The sequence below is a fragment of the Erinaceus europaeus genome, chromosome 1 (genome assembly GCF_950295315.1).
Source record: "Erinaceus europaeus chromosome 1, mEriEur2.1, whole genome shotgun sequence".
In the NCBI taxonomy this organism is placed as follows: domain Eukaryota; kingdom Metazoa; phylum Chordata; class Mammalia; order Eulipotyphla; family Erinaceidae; genus Erinaceus; species Erinaceus europaeus.
The window spans coordinates 174284263-174310443 of NC_080162.1; the positions used below are offsets into that span (position 1 = coordinate 174284263).

General features: G+C 40.0%; 1 protein-coding gene across 7 annotated transcripts in view; it reads left to right on the forward strand.

Moving 5' to 3' along the window:
• TPD52 (tumor protein D52) overlaps window positions 1–26181 on the forward strand; it is a 229497-nt gene that overhangs the window by 74875 nt on the left and 128441 nt on the right. The window contains exons 1-2 of one of the 7 annotated variants that reach the window (XR_009552033.1): window positions 1215–1476; window positions 25154–25269. Coding sequence is in view for 6 of the 7 variants with exons in the window: in XM_060199679.1 (XP_060055662.1) it covers window positions 1338–1476; window positions 25154–25269 (255 nt within the window). In the remaining variant the exon portion in view is untranslated. Of the gene's footprint in view, window positions 1–1214; window positions 1477–25153; window positions 25270–26181 lie in introns of those variants that run through there. The other 6 variants (XM_060199679.1, XM_007520154.3, XM_007520155.3 and 3 more) reach the window with 6 other exon arrangements.

The window sequence follows — 26181 nt, forward strand, 5'->3', positions numbered from 1 at the left end:
TACAGGTTTTTTAAAAATTTTATTTATTTATTTATTTGTCTGGGTTTCTTGCATGCAGGACCTCACCACTCCAAAGCTGACTTTTCCATTTTTCAAAAGTTCAGATGTAGAGAAAGAGGGAGACAGAAACAGTGGCAGACCAACAATAGCACCAGAGTTTCCCTTGGTGCCATGGCACAGCTCCGTGTTGCTGGCATCAGACCTGGGCTGGCTGGGGACATGGCAGGGCATTCGTTTTACCAGGTGGCCTGTCTTCCTGTCCTTTGGTTGTTGCTTTTGTTAAAACTGAAAACTTATCAAAAATGAGACAGTAAACATGAGGCAGGAAAAAATGTTTAATGTTAATTAAAAATAGCTAATCCCCCAACAAAGAAATTTAAAGAAAAAAGTATGTGAGGAGACTGGTCAAAGGAAGGAAACCTGACAATTTAGAAATTTTGTTTTACAAGCCAAGTGGGGCTCAGTCACCGTAGGGAATGTTGTTGAAAGGGAAACATATTCTTTGTGTACATTTGCACATGGGTTTATTGTAGCACATGCAGAGAAAGGCCTTAGAGGAGTTGCAGGAAAACCCAGAACATTACCTTCAGAATGGTGTTTCTTTTTTATAGTACCTACAATCAAATAAAACACCATCACTGCAGAAAAGGATAATCAGACTACCATTTTATTGTTGTTACACTAAACCAGTCACTACTTTAGATTAAAAAAAAAATAGTGGGAATATAGCTTTATTTCTATACCAATTTATACTTAGAAAGCTGACCATTTAACCAGGAAGAATGGCTTTTAGAACTCTGCTATAATCCAGGGTAGAAAAAAAGTATCCCCAGATGGCTTTTGCAGGGGATTACTGACCTGTAATCCTTCCTTGTCCTAGAAGATTAAGTCTGCACTGGTATCATTGTGGTCAGCTGACTGGTTAAAGAAATAAATAAATAAATTGTAGTTTCTTGTAATTCTGCCAATGCCTGGCATTTGCTTGGACTGTTTATCCATCTGGATGGTGTTGGCAGGTCCTGGCCCTCCTTTATTTGCTGAAGGAAGTTCTACTCCCCTGCCTCCTTGTTCCTTGTTGACCAAAATTAATAGCACAGGTGGTGAGTAAGGTTGCTACGGATAAGTCATTTATTAAACAGACCTGCTCATCAGGAGGGTGTGAAGGTTCTGAGAAGAAAATGCTACCCCATGGGCCAGGAAACTAGTGCTTTCAATCCCGGGCTTGATGTCTATGGCGGCACTACATGGTGCAGTGACTGAAGGGAACATGTTCTGAACGGCGCTCAGGTCAAGAGTAACAGGTGTTTGTAGAGCCATGCCTTCTACGTTTACCTGGAATGGACTGTAGTGAGATGGAGTTTTATGAAGATTATCAGTCCCCATTTGATTTTGATACAGGAGTGAACAAAAACTATCTCTACTTGTCTCCTAGTGAAAATTTGTCTCCACCTGGATCACCTAGGCTCCAGAAATTTGGTAACTACACATTTTCTAAATTTAATTTGTGTGGGTGGAGTGGGGTGGGGTGGGGTAATAAAACTTGAATACATTTGAACCTCTCCTGGCTTAAAAACTGTTGGTGTATTTGAGCCCACAGCTCCCCACTTGCACGGGGGTCGCTTCAGGGATGGTGAAACAGGTTTGCAGGTGTCTATCTTTCTCTCCCCCTCTCTGTCTGTCCCTCCTCTCTAGATTTCTCTCTGTCCTATCCAATAACAACAACAAATGGGAAAAATGGCCTCCAGGAGCAGTAAATTCATAGTGCAGGCACTGAACTCCAGCCATAACCCTGGAGGCAAGAAAAAAAATTAATGTTGTAAAGGTGTACCAGAGTGTTGCTGTATTGGAAGTAGTTAGTTTTGTGTCAGATTCTAAGCAGAGAGATGGATGGCTCCTGAAATAATGTAGAATATATTACAACAGAAATGTAGACTTTAAAGGAAGTGCTATTTATGTGATCATAGGAATCCCCAGTCATTTTGAATTAAATGAGTTAATATAGAGCATAAAAAGGCCTTTGTTTCTGGTCACCTGTATAATTTTTGAAGACCCTCCTGATTTCATCTCTGCTAGAATGAAGCTCAAGGATCGGAAACACTGGCTAAATTCACTGTCCTGCTAGGGGAAGTTTTGGATATTGTTCTGATACTGATTGCAATGTGTAAAACTACCTAGGCAAAGAGTATTAAGCAAAGAAAAACAAATCAGTGCACCTTAGGAAGTAGTCATTTCTTTATATGTGCTTTTGTTTAAAAATTTTGTTTTATTATCTTTATTTATTGGATAGAGACAGCCAGAAATCAAAAGGGAAGGGGAAGTAGGGGGAAAAAAAACAAGAGAGACACCTTCAGTACTGCTTCACCACTCACAAAGCTTTTCCCCTGCAGGTGGGGACTGGGGCTTGAACCAGGGTCCTTGTGCATTGTAACATGTGCAGTCTACCAGGTGCGCCATCACCTGGCTTCCCTTCACATGTGCTTTTATGAGATTGTTCTGATGTTTAGAAGCTGTATCAGAGGAGACTTTAGTTTTTCAGAGCCAGGAAATACAAATCTAGAAACAGCTCTGGCTGTCATTGAGGCCTTTATTTATTTATTTATTTATTTATTTATTTTATTGCCACCAGGGTTATCACTGGGGCTCAGTACCTGCACGATGAATCCACCACTCCTACTGACCTTCTACTTATTTATTTATTTTTACTTATTTTATAGGGCAGAGATAAATTAAGAGGGAAGGGCGAGGCAGAGAGGGAGAGAAACAGAGAAACACCTGCAGTACTTGCCTGACTGATCATGAAGCTTCTTCCCCTGCAAGTGGGGAGCCGGGCTTGAACCTGAGTCCTTGTGCATGGTAAAGTGTGTGCTTAACCAGGTGCACCACTATCTGGGCCCTCCGCCCCATTGCTTTTCTTTTATAGCTAATGCTTGCGGCACCTTAAATGACCTTCTCTATAACTTGCTTGAGAAGTGAGAGAATTTTTGTATAAGTTAATTTTTTTATTATTAATGAACCAGGTCACCTCTTGTTCAAGTTTTAAAACTTGGTACCTTTGGGGAAAAAATACAGCAAGAAATGCAGTTATAAGGATTTTTAGGTTGTCTATTTGCTGAAAATAGGGAGCTTGCTAAAGTAACATTCCTTTATTGGTTACAATCAGAAGCCAATTTTAGGGGAGTAGTTTAGTTTTCCAGGAAAGGAAAATGAAAATAACCAGACAGAACTGGTCTTTAGAGATTGGCGGTAGAGGGGCCAGGTGGTGGTGCACCTGGCTGAGCACACATGTTACAGTGCACAAGGACTCAGGTTGGAGCCCCGGGTCCTTACCTGCGGAGGAAAGCTTTGTGAGTGGTGAAGCAGTGCTGCAGGTGTCTCTCTCCCTGTCTCCCCCTTCCTTCTTGATTTCTGTCTGTCTCTATCCAATAAATAAAGATAATTTAAAAAATTAAGTTTAAAAAAATTGGAGGTAGAAAGTGCAGCTAGATAAATATCTATTTGGAGACATCCGGTTGCCAGGAAGCTCTCTCCTTTCCCTGTCTCTGGTGATCTACCTAGGATCTTTTTAAAAATTGTTTTATTATCTTTTTAAATTTATTGGATAAAGACAGCCAGAAATTGAGAGGGAAGGGGGAGATAAAGAGGGAGAGAGGCAGACAGACACCTGTAACACTGCTTCACCACTCTCAAAGCTCCCCCCCCCCCCGTAGGTGGGAACTGGGGGCTCGAACCCGGCTCCTTGCACGTTGTAACGTATGCTCAACAAGGTGCACCACCACCCAGCCCCCACCTAGGATCTTTTATAAGATAAACCCTTTCATGTATCTGGCCCCTAGGGAGATCATCTATCCTATTTTTTAAATCCTCTGTCTTAAAGGAAATACTTCAAGAGCTTTACAGTTTGGTGACCTACTAAAGCCTGAGTAACCTGAGGCCTAGAAACTCAGACTGGAGCTACATTACTTCAGGGAGATCTTAAAGATTTGTGTACCAGGGTTTGGGTTTTTTTCAGGAGTATTTATGCCACCTGTTTTAGTTCTCCATTGCTCTTTTTATATCTCTACTTCACTTCCCTTACTTTTATTGTCTGTGGATGTTTTCTGTTAAACAAAAGCATTTTGTGATTGGCTAGACCTAGGCAAATTTCTTGACACAGTGGAATACGACTCAGCTGTTAAAAATGGTGAGGTCATCACCTCTGCCTGATGTTGGAGGGAACTTGAAGACATCATGCTACGTAAGCAAAATGAGAAGGACAAATACTGGATGTTCTCACCTATAGGTGGAACTTAAGAATCAAGGATAGAAATGGAAACGCAAAGTGAAACTTGGACTGGGTGTGGTGTATTCTGGTAAAGCAAAGGACTCTGGGTAAAGATGGGAAGGAAGGGTGTAGAGATGGTATTGGGGTGCATGATGATGGAAAATGATCTAACAATCATACTGTGAAAACCACTACCCCTTCAATAAAATGATAACAAAAATCCCATAACCTTCCTGATTCCTAGTATGAGTCTGTAGGAATTTGGTCTCATAGAATTAAAACTAAATCCCCACCAATGTGTCCTGGAGCCTCACCTCCCCAGATCCCTACCCAACTAGGGAAAGAGAGAGACAGGTTTGGAGTATGTATCGACCTGCCAATGCCCATGTTCAGTGGGGAAGCAATTACAGAAGCCAGACCTTCCACCTTCTGCACCTCATAATGACCCATACTCCCAGAGAGTTAAAGAATAGGAAAGCTATCAAGTGGGGTGGGGGAATTGGATACAGAGTTCTTGTGGTGGGAATTGTGTGAAATTGTACCCCCTCTTATTCTATGGTCTTGTCAGTACTTCCATTTTATAAAAATAAATAAATAAATAAAATAAAAAAGAATTAAAACTAAAGCATAAAAAGTCAAATGAAAAATAGCAACTTATAAACAACTCATTAGTTCTTTGCTGCTTTAATTGGAAAAGAGAGAGAGAGAGAGAGAGAGGAGAGAACATTAAAACAAACAAAAACCACCATAGGCAACATCTAGCAAGAACACAGTGATTCTGAAATAATCCAATAAAAATGGGGGCATGGAATAGTAATCACCAGTTTCTGTGCTTGGAACTCCTCAGGTCTCAGGAAGCTTACACATTTGTTTGAATATCAAGTGTCAGGTACAGGCAGGACAAATTCTGTTTCCTCTGTGTGTTTGCACTCTTTGTAGGAGTCCTTAGGATGGATGCAATATGATTCCATTTAAAAGTTCACAGTAACGTTTGGCCTTTATGCATTTTCTCTCTCTCTCTCTCTCTCTCTGATTATCTCTGGGACTCAGTAATGGCACAAATCTACTGTTCCTGGCAGCTATTTTATTCAGGAGGACAGAGAGAAATAGAGAGGGAGAAAGGAAGACAGACACCTGAAGATCTGCTTCATCACTTCTGAAGCACCTCCACAGGTGGGGAGCAAGGATTAAACCCAGGTCCTTGCATGGGCCCTTGTGTATAGTAGTATGTGCCCTTAACCAGGTGCAGTAATGCACAGCCCTGGCTATTGTGCAATTTTCTTTCTTTTTTTTTTTAAGTCTTTTTCCTCCCTTTTTGTTGCCCTTGTTTTATTGTTGTTGTAATTATTATTGTTGTTATTGATGTCGTTGTCGTTGGATAGGACAGAGAGAAATGGAGAGAGGAGGACAGAGAAAAAAAGAAAGATAGACACCTGCTGACCTGCTTCACCGCCTGTGAAGTGACCCCCCCTGCAGGTGGGAAGCTGGGGGGGGGCTTGAACTGGATCATTATGCTAGTCCTTGCACTTTGCGCCACATGTGCTTAACCCACTGCACTACCGTCCGACCCCCTGCAGTTTTCTTAAGTCAATCAACTAGTGTAAAAATAAGCACAGATGTTAAAAGGAATCCTACACTGAAAGGCTGGAGCACTGACCTGAAAATTATATTCTTTGATATTTATCCAAAATGTCTTTATGGGACAAACAAAAAAGCCATAAGATATAATCTGTGGGCACAATGTTCTGGGAAGCCTTGAGTGACAGGCTGAAGGCCAGTGTGTAGAACAAAAAGGAGCTCTTTATCAGGAAGTTTTAAACTCTTTTGGTATGACCAGCCCACATTTGGAAATATCATCTAGTTTTTGACCCATGATCCTAATGACTACGGATATTAATATCGGAGAAGAATTTTAGGAAATAGAACTTAACCTTATGTGACTACACTGATTTCAGACTATTTCATGAGTTCTTTAAGTGCTTGTCTGATACTGCTAAATGGATTTTACAGTCCATAGATTGAAAGACTGATGTAGAATAGTTTCTTTTTGTTTACCGGTTTTACCCTGTCACCGGGAATAATACTTGACATCTATGGTACATTTAAGTATTTTTTGGATGCATAGGTGAATGAACATGTAGATGAATTAACAAAATGAAACTGGCAAGTATAAGTTCACCCTTTGGTTTGCTTTTTACAGATGTGAACATTGAGGCAAAGAGATGTGTTCTGAAGTTCCCAAATCAGAAGCTTTTTTTAGCTTGAATTGAGACTTAGAACTCATCTTCCAAGTCTTTTGAATGCAATACAGAGGCATAAACTCAGGAACTCACATATGTGGGGCCATCTTTGTCTGTCTGTCTCTCTCTCTGTGTATATATGAAAGAGATAAGAGATAGAGAGAGATATACCTCAGTATCATTGAAATACTCATGGCAATCCCTCCCTACCTGTTGTCCATGATGTTCCCACGTGGTGCCTGGGCTTGAACCCAAGGCCTTATGCATGGCAAGGCACATACTCTTCCAAATGAGCTATCTCTTGGAGTCTCTCTTTTTTAAATATTTATTTTAGGTACTGTCCCCCACCACCATCCCCCTTCTCTCTCATATACCACAGGACCTCTTTAACCATAAGTGTTGCTGGGATTCCGTCTCAGATTTGCAAAGCATTCCCTCAACTCACTGAACTATCTCCCCAGCAGCTCTTCTCAATTTTTAAGCCAGTGATTTTGTTTGTTTAGACCATACTATTTGGTCTTATAATAGTTTTCATAAAGCAGTTAACTATTCCAGGTATCACCTTTTCTTTGGTCAAGGGCTTTACTGTGGAGATTGTTGATTCTTTATATGCTGCTTGGATCTGAATGTTGAATTTCACTTTTCAGTTACTAATCAGTACAGTAGTTTCAAAGGATAATAGCTGGTGTTTTGCATTGAATTCTATCTCCCACACTGAATATCTGTAAGATGATTTCCCAACAAATATTTTTTAAAAGCTGTTCTTTATTTTTTTTTTCTTTTGATAGAACAGAGAGAAATTGAAAGGGGATGGGGAGATAGAGAGGGAGAAAGGAAGAGAGACACCCCCTGCAACTCTGCTTTACAGTCCTGAAGCTTCCCCCCTGCAGGTGGGACAAGGGCCTTGAACCTGGCTCATTCAGTGCACATTATGATATGTGCACTCAACCAGGTGACCCACTGCCAAGCCCCACTATTAATTTTTTTAAACCTAGGCCACACACCTGCATTATTCTACTGTCTCTTTGTTTTCCTTTTTAATTTTAAGCAAACCATAATACAGTGAGAAAGAGAGAGACATTACAGAACTGCTTCACTATTCACGGAACTTCCCCTGGATTTCTGCATGGTGCCTCCATGTAGCGCCAGAAAGTCAAATGTGGGTGCTCACACACAGTAGAGTGTGCCCAAGTGTTATTCATATAGAATCACTCTTCTTAAGAGTTATCTAATGAACAACAAGATGCAAACTTGGATTTTAAAAGAAATTCATTAATTTTCAAAAATTCTCGTGGTGTCAGAAAATAGGAGCCATCTTATAAAAAGCTGGCATTTTAGCTTTATGATGTCATATTTGGGAATTCTAAGACAGTGAAAGATCCAACTGAAATTCTCTAGCTCAGAGTTCATTTCATTCTGGGTTTTAACCTTTTTAAGCGCCACTGTGCTATTCTCACTCCTTTTTAGGAAAGAATTTATCATTTTCTTGAGAGTTTTTTTTTTTTTGTGATTGAAAAGGTCTTAAATAACAAACATATCTGTGGTTTTCAAAATAACAGAGCAGAATTATAGCGCTATAGAACCTCTTTATTCCCTAAAGAGAAAATTTAAGACTGGAAGTGACTAACTTCCTCTTGTGGAGGCCCTAATTTCCATACCTGAGTTTCATGTATCTTTTGTGGAGTGTCCTAGTGAATAGTTTTGCACTTAATTGGTGCTTGGGGACACAGAGGGCTCTGAAGTAATCGAAGATTTCCCCCCTCATTTTTAAAGATGAAAGGGATTTAAGGATTAATTTATGAGTATGTGGAGATAGTAAAGCATTGGGAAATAATTGATTTGACAACAAAGGAGGTGGTGTCGTGGAGAGACTATTAGACTCTCAAGCATGAGGTCCTGAGTGTGATTCTAGCACCACATGTGCCAGAGTGATGCTCTGAGTCTCTCTCATCCTCTCTTTTCATTAATAATAAACAAATTGCGAGAGACAGAGAGAGAATTCACGTGTTCTGCCTTTGCTATCTTTTCTTCCTCCTCTACTCTTTCTGTGAAGTTTGGGGAGGGTGACCTCTTTTCTTGGGTATAAAGTTAACTCGGGACTCTCCTTTCAGAACTGGGTCCCAGGAGGTCCCTTGGCTGATGTGACTTAAAGGTTTTTTTCTTTCTTAATGTTACCTCCCTCCCTCCCAGCCTGTTTCCTTTCTTCTTAAATGACCCTGCCCCTGCCTGATTAGTCTCTTAGGTTCACTCAAACGGAGCAGGTCAAATTTTCTCAGCTCTTTTGTTCCCTGTTTGCTTGGAGTACAGTTACTCTACTCATTTTTTTTTTTCCTAAGGTCTTACTGTACTTACCACAGGCAAATAAACAACTTAATTATAAAGTTTTCATGGCCTGTGGCTACTGAACCTCTTTCTGAGTCTAACAGCAGGTATCATCTGATCCTTTGCGTTAGGCCAGTGGATTTCAGTGCCTCCCTGCGGGCATTTGACCCCCTGAGGCAGTTTTGGTCACAGCTGAGTGTGGAAAGATCCTGCTCCTGCTCCTGCTCCCTGGTGGACGGCACATGATGTGGGGTGGGGGGTTAAGGGACAACTTTCTCCAAAGAATTATCTGACTTAAAATGTCCCTCATACTGCCGCTGAGAGCCCCTGCCTTAATTTCACAGCTGCTTTGCTTTTAGGGTCTTAATAAGGACAACTTTGGTGTGAGGGCCTCAAAACTTCCTGTCTCTACTGGGGTTTTGTTACATTAAAAACAACATAGCACAGAGAATAGGATCCTTAAGTATAGACCTGTAAGGGCAAATCTGTATCAACACTGATCTTTTTGGATGTTTCCACTGAAGGTATTTTGAACCATAAGTTGTATCTCTTTTTATGTGCCTATAATAAAGAAGGGGGGAGGGTCACACCATATTTCCTTTTGCCTGTGCTTAAAAATTGTCTCAGATTCTGAAATTTATTATTCCCACTCTGACCTTTGAACCATAGTTTTTTTCTTTGAAGACTGTGTAAGATGGTATATTAAGTTTATTTTCCAGAGAAGCTTATTTATTATTTTTAAACAATATTTTCATTTATGTTTATTATTAGATAGAGACGGAGAGAAATTGAGAGGGGTAGGGGAGATCGAGAAGAAAAGAGACAGAGAGACACCTGCAGCCCTGCTTCACCACTCATGAAGCTTTCCCCTTGCAGGTGGAGACCAGGGGCTTGAACCCTGGTCCTTGCGCACTGTAATGTATGCTCTAAACCAGGTATGTCGCCACCTGTCCTCCCAGAGAAACTTCTAGGACTCAACTGTACCCTAATAAATTGGGTAGACAGCAGTAATGTTCCGACTAAATAAGATATCTAAGCTGCCTCTTCTAGCATCTTTTCGCCTTACTAAATTTTCTTGGGGACAACTGGTATTCATCTTTTTTAAACATACCTGTATTTATTTTTTCTTTGTTGGGTAGAGACAGGCAGGGAGAAATTGATAGGAAAGGGGAGATAGAGAAGAAGAGAGAGAGAGAGAGACACCTGAAGCAGTGTGTCACAGCTCAGAAAGTTTCCCCCACTGCAGTTGGAGACTGGGGATAACGTGTGCCTCTCTAAATATGCCACTGCCTGGCCCTACCATGTTAGTTAATGCTTAATACAAAAAATGTTATTTCATATATTTTCCCCTTTAAAAAATTAAAAAGGCGAACTAATATGGAAGGTAAGATTTTTCTTTATCTTGTTAGTATGTTTTTCTTTTTTTTTCCCTTTTTTATATTATTGGGGGATTAATATTTTATAGTCAACAGTAAATACAATAGTCTGTACATGCATAACATTTCTCAGTTTTCTATATAACAATATAACCTCCACTAGGTCTTCTATCATCCTGTTCCAGGACCTGAACCCCCCCCCCCCAACCCCATAGTCTTTTACTTTGGTGCAATACACCAACTCCAGTACTTTCTCTTCTGATCTCCAGTACTTTCTCTTAAACTTAGTACTTTCTCTTCTGATCTTGTTTTTCAACTTCTGCCTCTTAGTGAGATAATACCATATTCATCCTTTTGCTTCTGACTTATTTCACTTAACATGATTTTTTTCAAGTTCCATCCAAGCTTGGCTGAAAACAGTGAAATCACCATTTTTAATAGCTGAGTAGTATTCCATTGTGTATATATATCACAACTTGCTCAGCCACTCATCTGTTGTTGGACACCTGGGTTGCTTCCAGGTTTTGGCTATTACGAATTGTGCTGCTATGAACATAGGTATACACAAATCTTTTTGTATGGATATGATTGGTTCATTAGGATATATCCCCAAGAGAGGAATTGCAGGATCATAGGGTAGGTCCATTTCTAGCCTTCTGGGAGTTCTCCAGACTACTCTCCACAGGGGTTGGACCAATTGACATTTCCACCAGCAGTGCAGAAGGTTCCTTTGTCTCCACAGCCTCTCCAGCATTTGTTGCTGCTACTTTTTCTGATGTATGACATTCTCACATGAGTGAAGTGATATCTCACTGTTGTCTTTATTTATATTTCTCTGACAATCAATGACTTGGAGCATTTTTTTTATTTTACTTTATTTTATTTATAAAAAGGAGACATTGACAAAACCATAGGATAAGAGGAGTACAACTCCATACAATTCCCACCACCAGAACTCTGCATCCCACCCCCTCCTTTGATAGCTTTCCTGTCCTTTAACCCTCGGGGAGTATGGGCCCTAGGTCACTGTGGAATGCAGAAGGTGGACAGTCTGGCTTCTGTAATTGCTTCCCTGCTGAACATGGGCGTTGACAGGTTGATCCGTACTCCCAGCCTGCCTCTCTCAATCCCTAGTGGAGCTGGGTTCTGGGGAATCAGAGCTCTAGGACACATTGGTGGGGTTGTCTGTCCAGAGAAGTCTGGTTGACATCATGCTAGCATCTGGAACCTGGTGGCTGAAAAGAGAGTTAACATATAAAGCCAAACAAGTTGTTCACTAATCATGAACCGAAAGGCTGGAATAGTGCAGATGGAGACTTGGAGCATTTTTTCATATGTTTCTTGGCCTTTTGGATCTCTTCTGTGGTAAATATTCTGTCCATGTCCTCTCCCTGTTTTTGGATGGGGTCATTTGTTTTCTTGTTGTTGAGTTTGACAAGCTCTTTATATATTTTGGTTATTAAACTCTTGTCTGATGTATGGCATGTGAAGATCTTCTCCCATTCTGTGAGGGGTCTCTTTAAAGAAAAAAGAAGGACATGTCTCCTTAGAAGAGCTGAAGGTTGCAAGATCCAGTGAAAGGGTTGGCAGTTTATTATCGGGAGAAAGTAGGTGGACTTTGTCTAAAGCAGCAAGTTATATCAGGAGGTGGAAAGCATGGAAGACTGAAGGCAAGGAGTGCAGCAGCGGTCAGCTATACTTTAGGCAGCTCTCTTTGCTCTTTGGTGGCAGGATGGTGAATGGATTGGTGTGAACAGAGATCACTAAGTGTTGGGAGTGAGCATCTAAGTAAGAAATGCTGAGGGCTTGAACCAAGGCAGGAGGGCTGGGATTGGAGATGACAAGCTGAATTGCTTGAAACAACAAAACTTGGTTTTCAGTTTGAGGACTAAGAATCCAAAATACAAGGCCACAGTTTGCCATATTCCTCTCCACACTGCCTGGGAATCCCTTCTTTGTATCTTCTTAGCTACTGGTGGTTGGTGGCAAAGTTTCCATGTTCCGCCTTCATTACATAGTGTTCTTTCCCCGGTGTCTTTGTGTACTTACATGATGTTTTCCTTTCTGGGCTTTTATATCCAAATTTCTTCCTTCTTAGGACAACATTAATTATTGCATTAGGGGCCACCTTAATCTAGTATAATCTTCTATTTCATCTATTCTAGGCACTGCGAGTACTAAGATGCAAAAGTAAAGAGGGTGACATAAGGACTTCATAGTCTAGAACTAGAGATGTGTCCAATACTGGGCTCTTTTTTCCTTCTCTTTTTATCCCATTTGTGCTTCTGTACATATTCATCACACATGCTTTCACTGGAACTCAAAAGTACCTCATTCTACTCAGATCACAAGTTTCCTGATCTTCCTTCCTCCCTTTTCCTTCCATCCATTTTTGCTAGATGACTTTTTAAAAATAATTTTATTGGGTTAATGGTTTACAGTCCAGTTGCTAACACACAGGTACAATTTCTAATCTTATGATAGGCATCTGTAAGACACTTCACCCTCAATTTGCTTTTAGTTACTGCTGAGCCATCACTCCACTACTCATGGAGCTCCGGGAACAGTGGATTCCTAGTGCTGCCACTGAGTCCCAGTGATAACCCTGGTGGCAATTAAAAAAAAAAAAAAGTTGGTGGATCATGATCCACCCTCTCCACCACTTTGTCAGCACTGGGGGCTGTCACATAGGAATCCAGCATTTTCTAGTATGTAAGATTTCAGGTACTCAGTTCCCAGCAGTATCCATACTGCTGCTGAAGAGACTGTCCAAAAGGCAAGTCAAGAGTTAGCATCTCCTGAATTTCAGGCTCTTCGGCGGGCATGTCTTGCATTGAATCAAAGATAGGGAGGCTATCTGTGTGGACACTTTAAAGAATTAACTGGGTAAAGACTTGAAAACATCACAGAAGAAATTATCCCCAATTTTCAGTCACTTAGACTGTAGTTAATAGTATCGTGGTTTTTGAGAAATACCAAAGGAGATCATCTGGGACTGCAACAAGGCAGGACTAGAATAACTTCAGGAACTTGCAAAATCACTGGTGAGTGCAAATATGTGTAGCTCCTGAACAGAGAGGAGCCTAGGGAGAGATTAAGTGGCTGGTAACAGTCGAGTAGTTTATCAGTTGAGGCACCATCTCCAGTCTGTTTCACCAACAAAATGGCGGCTGAAGGGAAGAGAAGACTCCCCTAAGACTCACCAGATGCAACTGTGAGTCTCCATTGGTACTGCCCTCAGAGGCTGGAGCAGCAAGGGGGAGGCTCTGTGCTGACACCAGAAAACAGAGAACTAACCAGGGTACTCAGGAGAAGATCTATACCTTGATGTTCCTAGCGGCGGACCTGTGTGGTGAGAACATAGTGAATAGTTGCCTCAGAACATAGAGACTATAAACGGGACTTGTTATAAACTCACAGGGCCTAGCAGTGCTGCCCAGCTTAGCAGAGTGGGTCCCAAACAGAATTAACCCAGACTTAAAGACACGAAGACACATCATATTTAGAATGGAAAGGAATAAGGATAAAGAAAGGATCCTGAAGGCTGCAAGAGAATAACAAAGAGTCACCTACATAGAAAAACCCATAGATTAGCAGCAGACTTCTCCACACAAACACTACAGCCCAGAAGAGAATGGCAAGATATCTATCGAGTGCTCAATGAGAAAAGGCTTTCAACCAAGACTACTGTATCCTGCTAGACTGTCATTCAGACTAGATGGAGGCATCAAACCTTCTCAGACAAGCAAGAGTTGAAAGAATCAACTATCACCAAGCCTGCCCTGAAAGAAGTTCTGAAGGGTCTCCTATAAACAGACCATCATAAATATGCATATATCAGAACACTATAAAGCTCTACAAGAATGGCATTAAAATATCTTCAGTCTTTGATATCAATAAATGTCAGTGGCCTGAATTCACCTATTAAAAGACATAGAGTAGGAAGATGGATCAGAAAACACAACCCAACAATATGCTGTCTACAGGAAACCCACCTAACTCAACAAGAGAAACACAGACTCAAAGTAAAAGGATGGAAAACTATCATACATGCCAGTGGCCCACTAAAAAGGGCAAGAACAGCTATTCTTGTATCTGACATGATAGATTTTAAAATAAACAAAATTGGGAGTCGGGCGGTAGTACAGCGGGTTAAGTTCATGTGGCACGAAGTGCAAGGACCAGTGGAAGGATCCCGGTTTGAGCCCCGGGCTCCCCACATGCAGAGGGGTCACTTAACAAGTGGTGAAGCATGTCTGCAGGTATCTATCTTTCTCTCCCCCTGTCTTCCCCTTCTCTCTCCATTTCTCTCTGTCCTATCCAACAATGATATCAATAACAACAACAATAATATCTACAACAAAAAAAACAATAAATAAATAAAATTTAAAGAGATAGGGATGGATACTACTTAAGGCTCAGAGGATCAGTCAATCAAGAGGACTTAATAATTATTAACATCTATGCACCCAATGAGAAGTCATCTAAATACATCAAACATCTGCTGAAAGGGCTAAAGCAATATAGTAACATCAACACAGTGATAGTAGATTACTTCAACATCCTACTCTCTCAATTTGACATATCATCCAGGCAGAAAATCAATAAAGAAAGGAGGGAGCTAAATGAAGAGATAGAAAAACTAGAACTATTAGACATTTTCAGAGTCATTCACCCCAAGAAACTGGAATATACATTCTACTCAAGTCCACATGGGTCATTCTCAAGGATAGACCATATGTTAGGCCACAAAGACAGCATTAGCAAATTCAAGAGCATTGAAATCATCCAAAGCATTTTCTCAGACCACAGTGGAATTGAACTAACACTTAACAATCAACAAAAGATTAGTAATAGTCCCAAAATGTGGAAGCTCAACAGTTCACTACTTAACAACTACTGGGTCAAAGAGGAAATAAAGGAGTAAATCAAAATGTCTTGAGAGTTCATTGAAAATGAAGACACAAGCTATCAAAATATTTGGGACACAGCTAAAGCAGTCCTAAGAGGGAAGTTCATAGCTATACAAGCACACATTAGGAAACAAGAAAAAGCACAAATAAACAGCCTGATTGCACATCTTAAAGACCTAGAAGAAGAACAACAAAGGAACTCTAAAGCAATGAGAAGGTCAGAAATCACTAAAGTTAGGGCAGAAATAAATAACATTGAGAATAGGAAAACCATACAAAAGATCAATGAAAGTACATGTTGGTTCTTCGAAAGAGTAAACAAAATCGACAAACCTTTAGCCAGACTCGCAAAACAGAAAAGGGAGAAGACCCAGATAAATCTGATCAGAAATGAAAGAGGAGATATCACAACAGACAACACAGAAACTCAACATATACTGTGAGGCTTCATTGAATGACTATATGCCACCAAGCGAGAAAACCTAGAAGAAATGGACCATTTCCTAGATACCTATGAACTGCCAAAATTAAATAAAGAGGAACTAGATAACATGAACAGGCCCATCACAGCTAAAGAAATTGAAACAGTTATCAAAACCTTCACAAGAAAAAGTCCTGGACCAGATGGTTTTACAAATGAATTCTACAAAACCTTCAAAGAATTAACTAATACCTCTATTTTTAAAAGTCTTCCAGAAGATTGAAGACACTGGAATACTCCCTTCCAGCTTCTTTTTTTTATATTTCTTTATTGGGGAATTAATGATTTACATTCAACAGTAAATACAATAGTTTGTACATGCATAACATTCCCCAGTTTCCCATATAACAATACAACCCCCACTAGGTCCTCTATCATCCTTCATGGACCTGTATTCTTCCCACCCACCCACCTCAGAGTCTTTTACTTTGGTGCGACATGCCAATTCCATTTCAGGTTCTACTTGTGTTTTCTTTTCTGATCTTGCTTTTCAACTTCTGCCTGAGAGTGAGATCATCCCATATCCATCCTTCTGTTTCTGACTTATTTCGCATAACATGATTTTTTCAAGCTCCATTCAAGATCGGCTGAAAATGGTGAAGTCACCATTTTTTACAGCTGAGTAGTATTCCATTGTGTATATATATCACAACTTGCTCAGCCACTCATCTGTTGTTGGACACCTGGGTGGCTTCCAGGTTTTGGCTATTACAAATTGTGCTGCCAAGAACATATGTGTACACAGATCTTTTTGGATGGATGTGTTGGGTTCCTTAGGATATATCCCCAGGAGAGGAATTGCAGGGTCATAGGGTAGGTCCATTTCTAGCCTTCTGAGAGTTCTCCAGACTGTTCTCCACAGAGGTTGGACCAATTGACATTCCCACCAGCAGTGTAGGAGGGTTCCTTTGACCCCACACCCTCTCCAGCATTTGCTGCTGCTACCTTTTCTGATGTATGACATTCTCACAGGAGTGAAGTGGAATCTCATTGTTGTCTTTATTTGCATTTCTCTGACAGTCAGAGACTTGGAGCATTTTTTCATGTGTTTCTTGGCCTTTGGGATCTCTTCTGTGGTGAATATTCTGTCCAAGTCTTCCCCTCATTTTTGCCCTTCCAGCTTCTATGAAGCCAACATCACTTTGATACCAAAAGCATACAGGGACACAACCAAAAAAGAAAACTACTGACCAGTATCTCTGATGAACATAGATGCTAAAATATTGAACAAAATTATAGCTAACTGGATACAGCAGTATATTAAAAAGATTGTTCATCATGACAAGTGGGGTTTATCTCAGGGATGCAAGGTTGGTTTATATATGTAAATCAATCAACATGATACACCACATCAACAAAAGTAAGACCAAAAACCACATGGTCATATCAATAGATGCAGAGAAAGCCTTTGACAAAATACAACATCCCTTTATGATCAAGACACTACAAAAAATGGGAATAGATGGAAAAGTCCTCAAGATAGTGGGGTTTATACATAGCAAACCTACAGCCAACATCATACTCAATGGTGAAAAACTGGCAGCATTTCCCCTCAGATCAGGTACTAGACAGGGCTGCCCACTATCACCATTACTATTCAACATAGTGTGGAAAGTTTTTGCCATAGCAGTCAGGCAGGAGCAAGCAATTAAAGGCATACAGATTGGAAGAGAAGAAGTCAAACTCTCCCTATTTGCAGATAACATGATAGTATAAATAGAAAAACCTAAGGAATCCAGCAAGAAGCTTTTGGATGTCATCAGGCAATACAGTAAGGTGTCAGGCTACAAAATTAACATTCAAAAGTCAGTGGCATTCCTCTATGCAAACACTAAGATAGAAGAAATTGAAATCCAGAAATTAATTCCTTTTACTATAGCAACAAAACAATAAAATATCTAGGCATAAAGCTAACCAAATAAGTGACAGACTTGTATACTGAAAATTATGAGTCACTACTCAAGGAAATTGAAAAAGACACAAAGAAGTGGAAAGATATTCCATGTTCATGGGTTGGAAGAATTAACATCTTTAAAATGAATATACTACCCAGAGCCATCTACAAATTTAATGCTATCCCCATCAAAATCCCAACCACATTTTTTAGGAGAATAGAACAAATGGTACAAAGGTTTATCTGGAACCAGAAAAGACCTAGAATTGCCAAAACATTCTTAAGAAAGAACAGAACTGGAGGCATCACACTCCCAGAACTCAAATTGTATTATAGGGCCATTGTCATCAAAATTTCTTGGTACTGGAGCATGAATAGACACACTGACCAGTGGGATAGACTTGAGAGCCCAGAAGTGAGCCCCCACACCTATGAACATTTAATCTTTGACAAAGGTGCCCAGACTATTAAATGGGGAAAGCAGAGTCTCTTCAACAAATGGTGTTGGAAAAAAAATGGGTTGAAACATGCAGAAGAATGAAACTGAACAACTATATTTCACCAAATACAAAAGTAAATTCCAAGTGGATCAAGAACGTAGATGTTCGACCAGAAACTATTAGATACTTAGAGGAATATATTGGCAGAACTCGTTTCCACATAAATTTTAAAGACATCTTCAATGAAACGAATCCAGTTACAAAGAAGACTAAGGCAAGTATAAACCTATGGGACTACATCAAATTAAAAAGCTTCTGTACAGCAAAAGAAACCACTACCCAAACCAAGAGACCCCTCACAGAATGGGAGAAGATCTTTACATGCCATACATCAGACAAGAGGTTAATAACCAAAATATATAAAGAGCTTGCCAAATTCAACAACAGGAAAACAAATAACCCCATCCAAAAGTGGGGAGAGGACATGGACAGAATATTTACCACAGAAGAGATCCCAAAGGCCAAGAAACACATTTAAAAAATGCTCCAAGTCTTTGACTGTCAGAGAAATGCAAATAAAGACAACAGTGAGACACCACTTCACTTCTGTGAGAATGTCATACATCAGAAAAGGTTGGAGCTGCAAATGCTGCAGAGGTTATGGAGACAAAGGAACCCTCCTGCACTGCTGGCGGGAATGTCAGTTGGTCCAGCCTCTGTGGAAAGCAGTCTGGAGAACCCCCAGAAGGCTAGAAATGGACCTACCCAATGACCCTGCAATTCCTCTCTTGGGGATATATCAAAGGAAACCAACACACCCATCAGAAAATGTCTGTGTACACATATGTTCTTGGCAGCACAATTGGTAATAGCCAAAACCTGGAAGCCACCCAGGTGTCCAACAACAGATGAGTGGCTGAGCAAGTTGTGGTCTATATATATATCCAATGGAATACTGCTCGGCTATTAAAAATGTGACTTCACTGTTTTCAGCCGATCTTGAATGGAGCTTGAAAAAATCATGTTATGCGAAATAAGTCAGAAACAGAAGGATGAATGTGGTATTAATCTCACTCTCAGGCAGAAGTTGAAAAAACAAGATCAAAAGAGAAAACACAAGCAGTACCTGGACTGGAGTTGGCGTATTGCACCAAAGTAAAAGACTCTGGGTTGGGGGTGGGGGGAATACAGGTCCAAAAGGGATGACAGAGGACCTAGTGAGGGTTGTATTGTTTTATGGAAAACTGGGAAATGTTATGCATGTACATACTATTGTATTTACTGTCAAATGTAAAACATTAATTCCCCAATAAATAAATTTAAAAAGAAATAGTGTTGTGGTTTTCAAACCAAGGTGCTCAGGCATTCGTTTTGTTAACCTCAGTGGCAGAAAAAGTGTGGCAATATATGGCTTTTATGTTCCACTTCTCCTTCTGTGGTTTGTCCTTTACCCTCCCTATCATTGAGTTTTCTTTCTCAAAAAAATTAAATAAATAAAATCATGTGTTGGTTCAAGAGTTGAAAGTGAGAAAGACCTGAATTTTAATCTCTGTGACCCTGGGAGTCATTCCTGGGCCTCAATACTATTAGCTCCTCAATGGAAGTAAATACCACTTATCTCTTATCTAGTGTTGACTATAAGATGATTTTTTAAATCCATTTTTTATTTGTAATCAATGGGGGTTCACAAGATAGTAAGATTACAGGATGTCCACACTGCCCTCAAGGTGGTGGTAGTGGTTTTTACATGAGATAATGTGTGTATCTCCTTTCATTGGTATATTAGGCCTCAGTAAATTTTAGTTTTTTCCGGCATCCTCATCCCTCGTTACTTACCAACAGCTTTCTGTCAGTTTCAGAGGAGGAGGGATATTAAAATGAACGGCTTGGGTTCAAGCCTCCAGATCCCAACTGCAAGGGGGAAACTTCCCGAGCGACAAAGTGCTATAGGTATCCCTCTTGCTCCTTTTCTATCTTTCCCTCCCCTCTCAACCTCTCTGTGTCCTATCAAATAAAAACAAAACAAAACACAGAGAATGTTAAAAATAAAAACAAAACATGGTAATATTTTACTGGTGATTTAGATATCTGCCATCCTGTCCTTTGTTTTTCAAGTTTTTTTTTTTCCATGTTGATTATCCTAAATCAGTGTGTGCTTGAATTCCAGTGGTGATAATTTGCTGCCATCTACAGGCTATGTTGGAAACACCCCCATACATAGTGACTAATAACTATTTTCAGGTTATCTTGAAAATCTTAAAGTCAACAGTGGACAGTGCTTCAGAGATTAATTGTATTAATGAAACACCAACAAGTCACAGATAAATGTTTTTGTAGATTAAATGTATTCCCGAGATCTTTTTCAAATTGCTCTCATACTGTATTTAATCAGCAATCAAAAGCAACAGAAAGGTTTTAAACCAAAAACACTTCAACATGAACACATGCTTGGAACTGCTGCTATGTTAAGTACTGTATATGGCTCTTAATAATAATAATAATAATTTTAGAAGGTACCTCATTTTAATATATGTGAGGACAAATCTCTAATCAAAAGCTGGAAGAAACATATATATTAGTGACTGCTTAAACTTTTTATTTTATATTTTAAGTTTAGTGTTTTTCTCATTTAAAATAATATGTAGTCTGTGGTATCTATACTGAACAAGCATGGAAGCGACGTAAAGACTAACATGTTCTGAGTGTGACAGTATAGACTCCAGTGAAGTGAGACTGCTGAATCAAATTTTAAAACATTAATTTAGCATTGTTGCGAAGAAAATAACAGAGCTTCTGAACAGAGTTAGAGACATAAAACCACTTTATGAAAAAAGCCAAGAGACGTTGCACATCAGTAGCAAATATCTCCATTGTGTATACTGTAGCTGATCAATGGAAATCTTTCTGTAAAAGGCAACTGATTATTTGAAGTTTTAAAAATCTGCTATATTGGGGGCCCGGTGGAGGCGTACCAGCTTAAGTCACACATAGTACAAAGCCAAAGCGCAAGGACCCCCTGCAAGGATCGCAGTTGGAGCCACCAACTCCCCACCTGCGGGGAGGAGGGGGAGTCAAGTCCCTTCACAAGCAGTGAAGCAAGTCTGCAGGTTTCTTTCTCTTTCTCTGTCTTCCCCACCTCTCTCAATTTCTATCTGTCCTAGCCAGTGGCTGACAGGAGCAGTGGGTTATAGTGCCCACCGAGCCCCAGAGATAATCCTGGAGGCAAAAAAAAAAAATCTGGTATATCAGTAACAACACATAATAACAATAATCTGTGTATATTACCACCTTTGGCTTTATCTTCCGTCTGCAAGTGAGAATCTCTAGACTAGTCAATCACCTATGCATATATGAAGAAATTAATTCACATATATTGTCAGTAAGAAAGAAATTTTATCTCTTCCCATCAATAAAACATAATGCAGATTAAAGGTATAATTTTATTTTTAACCCTGGGCACATGCATTTCTGACTCTTATTAGTAAGTTATTTCAAACTGGAATTATGTAGGGCTTGAGTCCAAGTAGTAAAAAAGTAAAAGTTTTCAATAAACTGTCTCTGGAAGTTATTTCCTTGTCATTACAATGTTATTCCCCATAAACTGAATTGTATTTATTTACTTATTTGTTTGTTTTTGAGCCAAATCTCCTTTGACTTACTCTTTTTTCAGAAATACATATGCACAGTGAAGTTAAATCCTGGCAATAAATAGAACAATTCAATTTTCCCCAGTAGATAAAAGATTTAGCTATCTATGTGTATACCAATACTCTTGTTTCTGCCTCTCTGCCTGGCATCTTGCTTATAATAGATGCCATAGCTCAACTAGTATTCCTTGGAATTTAACATGGGCTTTGTACAGAATAACTGCAGTGGCTTTAGTAATCACTGGCAATAAAAAGATGAAGAAAAAGAAGAGGAGACTTTTACCCTGTTTCCCCTCTGTTTAAAATAGTTTGTTAAAGGAGAGAAAGTCCCACGGCTGTGGTAGTGATGTGGGAGGGTAGAACTGTGACTTGTGTAAGAGTGTGAAGTAAGTTCATGAATTAGTTGGGAAACTTCTAGGAACACTCAGGACTTCAGTCATCAAATAATAAAATTGGTGAGATAGGTCACCTGGGACCGTGCCTGCTCTGTCATGTATGGAAACTGACTCCCATGGCACTGCGGGATGCTTTGGTGTCTCACTGTCTCGTATCTCTATGAACAGACCAGCCCAGGGTAAAGATGACAGTCAATTATAAAATTAAATATAAAAAATTAAAAGTAAGGAGTTTCAAAGTGAACAAAGTGCTAAGATTTTATTTTAAAGTGAATGTGCAGGAGACCAGGTGGTGGCACACTTGACAAAGGACTTTGGTTCCAGCCCCTATTTACCACCTACGGGGCAGGGAGAGGGGGAGCTTTACTAGTGGTGAAGCAGGTCTGCATATCTCTCCCTCCCCCCCCCCTCTCTCTTCTTACTGTTTCCCCCCTTCCCTCTCAATTTCTCTGTTCTGTCAAATAAAAGAAAAAAGGAAAAGGAAAAAATGGCTTCCAGGAGCTGTAAATTTATTCATAGTGTCAGCACCAAGCTCCAGAGATAACACTAGTGTTAATAGTAAATAAATAAATAAATAAATAAATAAATAAAGTGCATGTATGATTTCACTTAACATTCACACTTCATTCAGATGTGCAATATGGGGATTTTGGTGTGTGTTTTAACCCTACTGAGATACAAGATTGATTGCTAGGTGCATAGCAACAGAATCCAGTTCACACTTAGCACTAATTAAGTGCTTTATTGACTGACAGCAAAGTGCATTTAGCTGCTTTCTAAAAATAATGATTTTAAAGGCCTTTCTATTTAGGTTAATGACAAGCACAATAAAGGCAGATAGGCTACTTTTATATAATTGGCTGAGTTTCAGTAGCACTTAAATTTTTTAGTCCACAGGCATATTATTAAATGATTGAAAACATATAATACACTCTTTTCAGTATAACTAATGCTAAAGTTTTAAATAAAAGTAAGATTGGGGGGGCAATGGTGCACCCGGATAAGTGCACATATTATCAAGCCCAAGGACCTGGATTGGAGCCCCTGCAGGAGGGATGATGCCTCACAAGCAGTGAAGCAGGTCTGCAGGTGTCTGTCATTCTCTCCCATTCTCCATCTCTCCTTCCCCTCTCAATTTATCTCTGTCTTATCTAATAAAAATTAGAATGAAAAAAGGAGAATGAATTGGCCACCGGGAGTGGTGGATTTGTGTGAATGCACCAACCCCCTCCCCCCATAACCCTGGTGACAATTAAAAAAAAAAAGACAAGATTGGGAGCAGTACTGTACAAAGTCATTGTAGAGGCTGAGGCAAGAGGAAAGACTGGAAATCCCGAGGCTATTGAAAATGTTGGTATTTCATTCATTAATGAGTTTTTTAAGTCATTTTTTAAAAACACATTGTGGTAAGCTGCGACGTAGAGGGAGTTTGTTCATGCCTCCTTAAAATTTGCATCCAAGGTTTGGGGACCTCTGTGGCCTTGCTTTGTCTGTTGCTGGTTGATCAATGAAGAGGACTGAGTTTATAAGAGAAACTGCCTCACTGGTCATCCCCCAGAAACCCGGTCTTCCAATGGACTGCTCATCTTTGGCTTTATTCCAAGAGAATGGGTGCAATGGGGTTCTCTTTCAAATAATATGGACAGGCTGGGAAGACAGCATAGTGGTTATGCAAAAAATTTCATGCCTGAGGTTCTAACATCCCAGGTTTATTTCCCATAAGTAAAATAATAATAATGATAATAAGAATAATAACCTATACATGTATGTTGGCCATTTATCTGATTGTACTCATTGATAGTGTTCAAAGAGTATATGAATGATATATATATATATTTATTTTTTTAATTTTTAATTTTTTATTTAAGAAAGGATTAATGAACAAAAACATAAGGTAGGAGGGGTACAACTCCACACAATTCCCACCACCCAATCCCCATAACCCACTCCCTCCCATGATAGCTTTCCCACTCTCTAGCCCTCTGAGAGCATGGACCCAGGGTCGTTGAGGGTTGCAGAAGGGAGAAGGTCTGGCTTCTGTAATTGCTTCCCTGCTGAACATGGGCATTGACTGGTCGGTCCATACCCCCAGTCTGCCTCTCTCTTTCCCTAGTAAGGTGTGTCTCTGGGGAAGCTGAGCTCCAGGACACATTGGTGGGGTCTTCAATCCAGGGAAGCCTGGCCAGCGAGATATATTTTTTTGTTATTGAGGGGGTTAATGCTTTACAATGCAATCACTGACATTTGCATACCATCTCGTTATATAATAGGCCCTAAAGTTTTCTTCTTGTCCTCTCTCCCCAGAGTCCTTTGCTTTGGTGCAATACAACATGTGTAGTTCATGTTTCATTTTGTGCTCTCCTTCCCCATCCCTACTTTATTAAGTCCCACTAATAAGTGAGATCATTTGATATTTGTCTTTCTTTTTTTTGGCTTAGAGAGATACATTTTTAAAAAATGAGTAGATGAGGGATAGAGAGATAGCATGCAAGCAGACTTTAACTCCTGAGGCTTTGAGGTTTTGGTTCAATTCCCTACACTACCATAAACCTACACTACCATAAACAGCTGAGCAGTGCTCTGGTAAAAAGAAAGAAAAAAGAAGAAAGAAGGAAAAAGAAGAAGGAAGAAGGAAAGAAGAAGGAAGAAGGAGGATGAAGGAGGAGAAGAAGAAGAAGATGATGATGGAGGAGAGGAAGGAGAAGAATGAATGAATGAAAGAATGAATGAATACACAAGAAAAGAAAAAAGAAGAGGAAAAAAAGAAAAGAAAAGAGGATTGGATTTGCCAGAGGAAGCTAAAGACAGTTACCAACTCTTCCCTGTCTTGGTTAGTTTGAATTTCTGATTAGGCTGATAAACTGTCTCAGCATGTGAAGCCTTAGAAAGATCCTTTTCATAACCTCTTTAACTTTTCTGCTTTGCACTAACAGTCTTGTGACTGAGGGAATAAGTGCAGAGAGAATGCTATATTTTTCATAGCCACGCCTCCCAGAACTTTTCTAAATTTAAATTTTGACCATTTGGTGAGTGGCCTGAAACTACAGAAATGTGATGGGTAGGTTGAACTTATTAGGCTTTATTTTTGCTGAGGAAGAGAGGAGCCTAAAGAAGAATCTGACTATGGGCTCATACCTTGTGCACTTCCTATCTTACAGACTTAATTTTTTTAATCCCCAACAAGGTCTGCTGAGAACAGACCCAGTGCCTGAGGAAGGAGAAGACGTTGCTGCTACAATCAGTACCACAGAGACCCTGTCAGAGGAGGAGCAAGAAGAGCTGCGAAGAGAACTTGCAAAGGTAAAGCTTTTAATGGGGTGGGGATGAGGGAGTTAAGGGGAGAGAGGGATTCGTGTTTTGTACTTCACTGCTGTGTTTCTGTTGCACGTCACTGTCTTACAATATTTTTTTTTTTAGTATTTATTTATTCCCTTTTGTTGCCCTTGTTGTTGTTATTGCTATCATTGTTGTTGGATAGGACAGAGAGAAATGCAAAGAGGAGGGGAAGACAGAGGGGCAGAGAAAGATAGACACCTGCAGACCTGCTTCACCACTTGTGAAGCGAACCCCCTGCAGGTGGGGAGCTAGGGGCTCGAACCGGGATCTTTACACTGGTCCTTGGGCTTTGCGCCACATGCGCTTAACCCGCTGTGCTACCGCCTGACTCTCACAATCTTTTTTTTTAAAGTTTTTTTTGGTATAAAATTTATTGGATGGAGACAGTGAGAAATTGAGAGGGGAGGGGTGATAGTGAGAGAGACACCTGCAGCACTACTTCACCACTTGCAAAGCTTTCCCCCTGCAGGGGAGGACTGGGAGCTCGACCCAAGTCCTTACACACTGTAACGTGCGCTCAAGCAGGTGCGCCACCACCCGACTCCTGTCTTATAATCTTTTAAACCACTATTAAATCACTAGTAAAAATTAATTTAAAATATACGTATATCAGTTGCAGTTAGAGTGTTCACAACATGCAGTTACCACTCCTATACAGCTCCAGAGCATTTCCCTCACTCCCAGAAGTTGCCCCATATGCTAAGCTGGCATAGCACAGACTCCACTCACTCAACCCCTACAAACTAAATGTCTGCTTTTTCTATTCATTTACCTGTTTTAGCTAGTTCATATACATGGATTAAATAATATGTGGCCTTTTTGTTTATTTTATTGTTGTAGTTATTATTATTATTGATGTGATCGTTGTTGGATAGG